We start from the raw sequence: 10,023 nt of genomic DNA on the forward strand, positions 1-10,023 counted from the left end.
TGGCCGTTAATCAGGAGAGTGATTCATCTTTTTCGGAAAAATTTTTTATGAGGCGCAAATGCTGAATTTCGCTCTGCGAGTTTAAAAGATAAAAGGGATGGTGCGATTTAAATTTCGAATATATTATGTGCGACAATCGTGTAAAATTTTATTTGACCACTTCTCGAGATATCTGTTTTTAAAGTTTACTTTTAACATTACTTTGTTGCAACAGATATATGAAATATTACCTATGACATTGCCACCTACTCACTTCGCGCAATATTGGGTTTTCGCAGTTATTGAGCGTAATTTTATTACAGCAAATTGATTGTCTAATGATTGTCTAATGATTATATAGAAAAAATAGAGAGCGAAATTCAGCATTTGCGCCTCATAAAAAATTTTCCCGAAAAAGATGAATCACTCTCCTGATTAACGGCCACAAGCAAAAACTTAATGTTCATTAATAGAACTGATAGCGAGATTGTAAGCTAATTTGATATTCTAAATAAAGATCTCACGAGTGTGAAACTCGAGTAAAGATACATAAAACTTTGCCCACGATTATTTAATATGATTCTACTAACGGCAAATTGATTGTATCTAATGGTTAAATAGATAGAAAGAGAGAGAAATTTATTTCGCTTCGTAAAAAATTTTTCTACAAGAAAATGAATCACTCTCGATTAATGATCACAAAAAATAACCTAATGTGTTCACTAATGCAACTGAAAGCGAAACTGAAAGCCGATTCGATGTTCAAAGTGGAGATTTACATTAGCGCGAGATTCAAGCAAACACATACGGAAAAAAAAGATTTGTTACATATGGACAACTAAACACAATTTGTTGTATTAGCCATTTTTTCTTTGCTGCAGGAGCCAATTTCAATTAAAAGAGATTTATCGAGTGTGAGAAACTTGTCAAGTACAAGCTGCGTTTGCGTACTCATTGTCAGAGTACTGAAAGAATACTACTACAATGGTACATATAACGTTAACCATAAATTTTCGGTATTTGCTTGATTTTCAGAGAAAATTCGAAACGTAGCCATAGAATAAATATACATTAAATGTAGGCAGCTTAGAAATGCTTGAGAAAATATAAAATGCGTTACGCGATCGTGAGAACACTACAAAAAAACTTTTCTTATATCTTGCATAGGTTTTATATATTTATATACTTTTAGAGAAATATGTTAAGTGATGTTAGCATGGAACATTGATAATAGAGCAAATACAAAGTGTTTGCCGCATGTATGTCCGTTGAAACATGATTCATCGAAGCAAAGAGGGCGGCCAAATAGATATGAGCGCTGTGCCTATATTCCCGGCAGTCCAATATAGGGTCGATATGTATACCAAATTAAAGATCTCGATGAACTGAAGACGACGAACTATGTCTCATTTTGGTAGGGTGCATGGGGCCCGAGAAATCGGACCCGAAAGAAAGCGAGTTTTTAAAGGTCTTTGATGCAATAAAAATGTGAAAATAGTGAGTTATGTTCCCACACATATATATATATATCTTATTTTGTATTTTATTCTTACTATTGTGCCAAACTGATAAAATTACAAGTTCTTCTACTTTATAGTTGAAATATTCTATAAAAAGTTTAAAAAGAAAATAAATATATAAAATTTGCAATAATTACTTGCATTGATGAGATTATGTATCTTGTGACACTTATTTTAATAGAACCAAGAATAGAAATAACTTCATTACTTTTGTGAAAGCACTTATTATTTGCTCCCAGGAATATATTTTTCCATGGGCATCATGCCAATTCCTTATATATTATGTTTAGGCTTATGGCTAAAAAATTATATGATTTGTAATACATAATACACAAAATACATAATAAAATTATATACATAATAACACATAAATTAAAATTTTATTTCAACAAATTTATATTACATATTTTTTTTCTTAGCTCTAATAGACCTTCTTTATTTCTTATATTGTAATAATATATCACTATCAACTCTTCAAGTTTTTTCCAGAGAGAGAGAAAGAGAAAGAGCTTGTTTTTCATCATTATATCAATTATGATCTCATCTATTTCCTTTATCTTTTCACACCTTCTTAAGATTCTCTCATATTTATTTGTCTCTGGATTAATTTTATCAGTTGTGTATGATCATCATATTTACAAATGTTCTATATTTTTAGAAAAAGAAATAAAAACTCGCAAACAAAAATATAAATCAATAACTAGGATTTCCTACTTATTGTTCTATATTTTGAAATATATTGTGATATAATGTAAGCATGTCATAAAATTTTTTAATTAGCTGAAGATTGCTTACAGAGAAGCATATTTTCTTCACTTTAAACTCACGAGATGTTTAATCTTTAATGATACACTTCATAAAAATATAAAAACATATCGTGGAAAAAAATGAAAACACAAGAAAGGCTTTGTGGACATGATTCAATTACGTTATTTTGTATTATCATTGTTGATTATACAGCAGTCTAATAATCAGTACTAATTCACAACAATGTCGCTCAAAGTCAAATTTCTTTATTATATAAACCGTGTGAAATTCTATAGTTCATGTCACGTATACTATAGAATTTCAGCACTGACAGTGAATTTCGGAACGCAGCCTAAATCCGCGATTGTACGTAACTGGAAAGTATCCGTAATTGGTCTAAAGTTAGGAATCTAAAGGGACGTCTACATTGGAAGTAAGCAGTAAGAAGTAGGAAGTAAGAATAAGAAATTGACCAATCATAGTTGATTATTCTTCTCACATTCGACTGTGGTTGGTCAATTTCTTACTCTTACTTCCTACTTCTTGCTATTTACTTCCAATGTAGACGTCCCTTTACAATGTTGAACGCAGCTATAGTAAGTATAAACCACAGATGTCTATACTAAACTAGATTGCTAACAAGAGCTTCGTCGCGTAAAATTTCCGGTTGCATGCGAGAAAATGGCGGCGGTCCTGTGTGTGTGACGTGTAGTAAACTATATATATATATATATACTAGAAGGCTTAAGGGACATCTACATTGGAAGTAAATAGCAAGAAGTAGGAAGCAAGAGTAAGAAATTAACCAACCACAGTCGAATGTGAGAAGAATAATTAACTATGATTGGTCAATTTCTTATTCTTACTTTCTACTTCTTACTGTTTACTTCCAATGTAGACGTCCCTTTATGGTTCCTGCACAAGCGGTAATGCTTGCCGCGCGGCGGAAGTTCGCGCGACAGCCAATATGCTGCTCCCCGTAATAGCCTTCTAGCTCTTACGGAAAAACAACATATTGATTGATTGTCGCGCAGACTTCCGTCGCGCGGCAAGCATTACCGCGTCCTGTGTGCAGGAGCCATTAGGTTAGTGACACACAAAAAAACTTAAGCAGTAAAACGTAAGCAGTAAGCAAATTGACTAATCACAGTCATTGATTCTTCTTACGGTCCAAGAATCAATGACTGTGATTGGTAGAAGAATTTGGCCTTAAGGCCAAATCACACTAACGATTGGCGATAGATGATTGACGATTGAAGATTAGATCTTGACTAATTGGAATAAAGCAAGCCAAGGCTGAAGCTTGTTGATTCATTAATTTCTAACCTTTAATCGTCAATCGCCAATCGCTAGTGTGATTTGGCCTTTAAGGCTGAGTTCGGAAACACACACTGTGTGCACACTACTAGACGATAGCCGTTGGAATGAGCGAAATACAAGAGTGAAATAAAAAGAGAGGAAGAGTACTCGAGTGACGTTTCCGAACGCAGCCTAACGCTCAATGCACAATGCCAAGCAACAGGCAATAGGAACAGGGAATAGGAATTCGAATTGGTCAATTATTTCTATTCTCTGTTCCTATTGGTTAATGCCTATTCCTATTGCCTGTTGCCTGGCATTGTGCATAGGGCTTTAATCAGGCTGGTGCCGCTCTCATGCTTCTCTCTAATTGGAATATTTCTATCTGTCGTTACTAGAGGTCGTTTCAGCAAAACTGAGTTGCAGTGAAGACGAAATCGGTGATTCAGGCAGAGTTTTCCCGTCGTTGTAGTCGTTTGGTCCTGTAGGATCTGTGAGGTTGTACACTCATGTATATGCGTACAGTTGCGACGAAGGATTAACCCGAAGTATCATCAAGGTGTTTCGTAGAGATCAGCACCTTTCGCTCATACTTAGCGTTAAACAGAAATAGTGAAAAAATAGAAACACTTAATCCTCAACGCCAAGTAATATGTCGGATATACGACGACGTCGAAAGTCCAATCAGTCGTCCGACGATCTCTCGGACTCGTGTGAGGAATTGAACGTAACAAAGGAGACTCAGGTAAAGTATTTTTCTATTATCTCATAAATACAGAATCTCTCGAAGAGACGTGCATTTTATTAGCATTTCGCACGAATAATTTTTTTGTTTGCCATGCATCCCGCGTACAAACGTAATGACGGAAGTTTACATCACGTTTGCGCCGCGGAATCAATCGAGGACAGATCGCGTTAAGTAGGCCGGCGGGTCACTTTATTTTAATAGCAATCGACGATTTTGCGATTGCCTTTTAACTCAATTCAAACATTTCAATCGATTTTAGACTTATGCTAGGATGCAACAAATGTTGCATCCTAGCGTACTCACAGGCATGTTCTATCATAATCTGATATATTCTAATATATATTCCGTGAATATTCTAGATATTATTTTACATATTAATTTATACAACTTGTATACAGAGTAGCGAACAAACTGATGGACACCAGGATTCTGAGTGTGATATTTATGAAAGTGATTCTGATGCTGAATCACAAGATGGAGGAGAACAACGAGAAAGTGGTGATGGTCAAGAAGAAGAAAAGCCACAAAAGAAGTTGGATGATGATGAGGACAGACGTAATCCACAGTATATTCCAAAGCGTGGAACATTTTATGAACATGATGATCGTACAACTGATGAGATAACTGACAATAACCCAGAGACCCAAACTAGTGTGAAAGAGACTAAGGAGAAGAAAGTATGGAAGGATAAGGGAGATAGATGGGATCATGATCGATACAATGACGAAGAACAAGCTCCAAAAAAGCCTGAAGAGTTAATAGCAACATATGGTTATGACATAAGAAATGAAGAAGGACCACCTAGAGCTAGGAGGAGAAGAAGATATGGGTAAGTTTGTTGATAAAGTTTCAGCTTAAATCTTGATTTTATTGTGTATTTGTATTACAAATTATATATTTTCTTAGTCGTGGGCCTAATAAGTATACAAGAAATTGGGAAGATGAGGATGCCTATGGAAAAACTGGTAATACTCCTGGTAGAGTAAATAATAGGCGCTTCCATAAAAATAATGAAGATTTTCCTACTCTTGGTTCTAGTAAAGTGAGTATTACGTCATACATAATCTCAGTAATGAAATTAGTTATTGTGAGCTTTATACGTTTCTTTTTTAAATTTCTACAGAATGCTCCAAGTAAAGTAGAAGAACCTGTAATTTCATCGGCTTGGTATAGTAGTAAAAATAAAACTCAAAACAAGGTACAAAATTTTCCACCTCTTCAATCCCAGCAAGATAATACAAAATCTAAGACTTCTACTGTTTCCAACACATCCACGTATGTAACAATTTTTTATATTTGTGAAACGTATTTCTAAAAAAAAAATGCAAATAACGTTTTGCATGGGAAAATTTATTATAGGAATGACAACAAAGCGCCAAATGGATCTACTAATACAGCATGGAAGAAAGATGGTAAAATTTTGGTCCAAAATCAAAATGCAAATGGAAGTAACGGATCTGGTGGTGATGCGGAAAAATTAGCCAGTAACAAAGTATCGCCAAGGGAAAATAATAAGAGAAATGCCCAAGAGTCCGTAAGCTTAGCCGCGAGTAGGACACGTGGTAGAGGTTTCAAATCTAATGCCAATAACAATATGGTCACTAACAGAATAGTCGAGAATAAATCGAAAGGCCGTGGTTCTGGTCCAGTTGCTATTGAGAATAGAAGGAACAATACTGCACAGCTCAATGATGAGCACCAACTTGTTCATGATATGAAACAACTTAATGTTAATGATAGTACTCAATATCATCAGACTGCAAGACACAACAGTGAGTTTTTGTTAAATATTCCTGTAAACGCGAATGTTGCAGAAATATTCACATCAGATAATTATATAGTATTTCTTAGATCAATATTTTGATCTACTCTTTCTCATTTTTATTTGTAGAAGGCTTCTTCGCGTCCTCCAATCAGCACAGATCAAACGCAGTACCACCTAGAATGCAGCAGCAACAGTCGCACCAGCAACAAACGCATTCGCAACAACAGACCATACAGCAGCAACAAGATGGTTCTGGAAACAGACCTAAACGATACTCGAGTCAGCGTCAGCGAACCACCATTTCGGAAACTTCAGGCCAGCAAAATTATCAATCTCAACATGGACAGCATGGATATTTTCCACCTCAAGGTAACTATACATACATCGATACGTTCTATTTTAAATTTACTTTATCATAATTTCTATTTGCTAAATTATTTCTTGCGATAATTGATGAGTGAGCATGTATTTGATATTAATATGTTACTTGTATGTACGCGTACCTAGCTGGAAATTCAAGAGCTGTTCTAGAATCTCAAGGTAGGGAAGAAAAGATATCTCCTATATAAGAGCATCTATCCTTAAAAAATATAAATTGGAATATGTAACGCTAATTAATCGGATATACATAGAATTATTTACATACAAATTAACCGATTAATTTAGAATAGTATCGCGCATTATTTTACGAACCTGTCGACTGCTTATCACGATTCATCATGTTTGCTAACATTTCAGGCTACCCGCAAGGACATTTTGAGCAATCTTCCGCAGTTGCTCCAGCCACAACAGCCATGGCAGGGCAACCTGTTATTTCTTTACCGCCTAGCGGACAACCTGCTGGTTATCCGCCACCAGCATATTTAGTACCATCACCTCAATTTATTCCTCCTCAAACCGCACCTCCTAGTATAATTAATTATGTTCCCGGCCCAAATGGTCCAACATTCCCGCCGAATTTTCAAGGTTACCAAGGATATAATCCTTCGGTACAGGTAAGAATAACAGATTTATAGTTCTTTCATTGTGTATATGTTACTTAAATATTTTGTACAAATATATATAATTTTTATGACGTATTTTATAATATTGTAGCCTCAAGGACCACCACCGCCCCAAGAATTGTTTCAACCACAAGGATGTACTTATTATAGTCCAGCGCAGCAACAGCAACAACAAGCGCAGACAGCTCCTATGCGACGTCCAAAAGCGGCGATACCTATTCTTCCACCGCCCGATAATCAGCAGAGTAGCAGAGGAAGAGGTAGGAGTACTCAGCAGTATCAACAAAATAATCAACCTGGTAATACGCAACAGACTGAACAAGAAGTCAAGATTAATACAGTGGCAGGAAGTGACGATAAACCCGTGCCAGGACAATTCGACAGTGTGCAAATCGAGCAATCGAATACGCCGAAAGATCAAGAATCTCAAAAGATTCAAGCTTCTTTGGATGCAGTTAGAACAGTGAATATCGACGAGATCGTAGACAAAAATATCAATGTCGATACTCATATAATGCTTGACGCATCATCTGTTAAAAAAGATAACCTAGATGACAGTGTCAGTGTGAAAACATTGCTGGAGACAACTTCCAATGAAAAAGATGCTGTTTCACACAATCCAGCTATATTAGCTACTACCACCACCACCACGGAGACTGAACACGAATTAAGTAACATTGAATCCGCGATTACCGAAAATACCATTGTCGAAAAAGCGGCAGCCTAAGAAAAAGTGTAATTATTATATGCACTTTATATTTATACGCTACCGTCGTTTTCCCATTGACTTATCGCAAATTGCAAACATTTATATAAAATGGGACTTGACTGTTCGCAATGTGTAGGGGGATATTGCTTCGAATGCATCTGGTTCATTCATATATCCGCATTCGTATATTTACTCTCGCAATTGCTCTGTGCATGCAATTGTTTGCTATAGAGATATCAGGGACTCGGAATAATTAATCGCTCTATTCGCATGTTTCATTCGGGAGTGCGATAACACGATATCTTACGATCGACTAAAATGTCGAATCTTAAAATGATGCTTTTTATCGCAACCGTGCATTAAACTAATTAGGTGTCTGACGTGCGTGTATATTGCGACTTATAACTTTAGGAAACCTGATCTGCCACTGCAGCCACGTTAGCTATTTATTTTAAGATAAACTTGAGATAGATAGATTTTACGTAGACTAGCTAAACATTGTATTTAATTAATATCTCTGCATGCTATTTGTTACAATTAATTCGCAGTACGGGCTTTACGAGATATGTGACAAAATGTATCTTTGACATTTTATATGAGACTAAAATTGCTCATTGAGAAATCACTCTTCTTTTGGTTTATCATTGAACAAATGGCTGCAAAATTGGGTCAGTTATTCTATATTTTTGCTTGAAGCGGAACGCGTATAGATTATGTGAAAATATGAAAGATTATATTATTATTATTATTATTAAGAATTTTATATAATCAATTATATAATAAACAGAGGACTTCAGTATAATTGAAGAAAAGCTTATGCGATATCACGTTCAATGGCATCGTCCAGTAATCCAGCACGACAGTGACCTATCGAAGAAACCTTAAAAAAGACGTCTTCACACAATTAATTAAAATAAAATGTTTTCAAAAAATTGATATCCAAACAATTCTATTCGATGCAAATAATAACGTCTAGATAGAAATCTCGTAAAGTTGATGTTATTATTGCCTTGTATTGAGTAATGACGATTTTTTTTTTATAAGCAGAGTTTACTATAGCTGGTCGCACTGTTTAGCGGAAATCATTATTGTGTACTAATAATGTAATATACTCGGCAGCTACGTGGCCGCCATGACTGCGAGACACGATATAACTAATAACTCTACATACTTTTTCAATGTTACAACTACTTACAGTGCAGAAATGTTTGTAGTTATAATATTAATGAAATATATATTTCATTGAATAACGTAAATGTGCATATATCTTTATACGTGTTTATGAATAATTTTCTGTACGCGATTAAAAGGTAACAAAAGTAAAAAAGTATCTAATAATATGTCTGTTAATCTCTCTTTCTCTCTCTCTCTCTCTTTCTCTAATAATAATATGTCTGTTCTTTCCACCTGCGCGTTTTGTACACATTTCTGCACTACTTTTTTCTCATTTGTACTTGCGTAGAGATAAAAGTACGTTAGTGTCATCTTAACGAAAGAAAACGTAGGGGAGTACAGCTGGAATGAACAGATCTAATGTTTATTTACTACTTAATTTTCTTTTGTATTATAAATATTTTATGAGATATTTTGCATTATATATTTACATATTTTAAGATCTATTCAATACAAACTGGCTATTAGTCGCAAACAATATACATTGCTTTTTTCAAGCTGTCTAAACTACGTATCTCTAAGTTCTGGATAGTAAAGTCTTTAATCATAGAAATAATATGTTATTTTCAAACGTATATATTAAAATTTGCGAGAAAACGCGTCCAGATGCGTCCAGAAGCGATCGATTAATTTTCTTTTCAACTCATCCTAGAATCATTATAGCTAGGAATATAATAATGGCAAAGTTGTACACACATACAAAGCCTTAAAAACCAAATTCTATAAAATGGATAGAGCTTTCAACATGAAATTTATAAGGTGAACTTCTTCGCAATAAAGTGTAAATTTAAGCGAAAACGAATCGAAAATATACGTCATTCACTGTAGTATATTGTACAGTTTATAGGATTAATACCATATATGACAACTTTATATGATAATTTTAAGATATATATAGAATTACATATACACTTTATTAAACTTTGTAGATATATTTTGATCATTACACGTCTTCAAATGTATCATAGAAAATAAATATTACATTACAAGTGACACACGCAAAACATACTGAACGCTTTCGTCAAACAGAGATTATATTTACACTTTGCGTTCGTTTGTCTGTTTTAAATTTTGCTATG

General features: G+C 34.6%; 1 protein-coding gene across 2 annotated transcripts in view; it reads left to right on the forward strand.

Annotated features, from left to right (window-relative positions):
• LOC116841518 (protein CASC3-like) overlaps positions 1-9,710 on the forward strand; it is an 11,174-nt gene extending 1,464 nt beyond the window's left edge. Inside the window, exons 2-10 of one of the 2 annotated variants that reach the window (XM_032809560.1) lie at positions 3,944-4,290; positions 4,692-5,122; positions 5,200-5,335; positions 5,417-5,568; positions 5,653-6,065; positions 6,185-6,427; positions 6,566-6,598; positions 6,797-7,053; positions 7,154-9,710. In XM_032809560.1, coding sequence (XP_032665451.1) covers positions 4,198-4,290; positions 4,692-5,122; positions 5,200-5,335; positions 5,417-5,568; positions 5,653-6,065; positions 6,185-6,427; positions 6,566-6,598; positions 6,797-7,053; positions 7,154-7,789 — 2,394 coding nt within the window. In that variant the 5' untranslated portion in view covers positions 3,944-4,197 and the 3' untranslated portion in view covers positions 7,790-9,710. Of the gene's footprint in view, positions 1-3,943; positions 4,291-4,691; positions 5,123-5,199; positions 5,336-5,416; positions 5,569-5,652; positions 6,066-6,184; positions 6,428-6,565; positions 6,599-6,796; positions 7,054-7,153 lie in introns of those variants that run through there. The other variant, XM_032809568.1, reaches the window with a different exon arrangement.
• Positions 9,711-10,023: the final 313 nt, after the last annotated feature.

This window comes from Odontomachus brunneus, unplaced genomic scaffold (assembly GCF_010583005.1).
Source record: "Odontomachus brunneus isolate Ranch 3 - 2012 unplaced genomic scaffold, Obru_v1 Obru_scaffold_002, whole genome shotgun sequence".
NCBI classification, from domain to species: Eukaryota; Metazoa; Arthropoda; class Insecta; order Hymenoptera; family Formicidae; genus Odontomachus; species Odontomachus brunneus.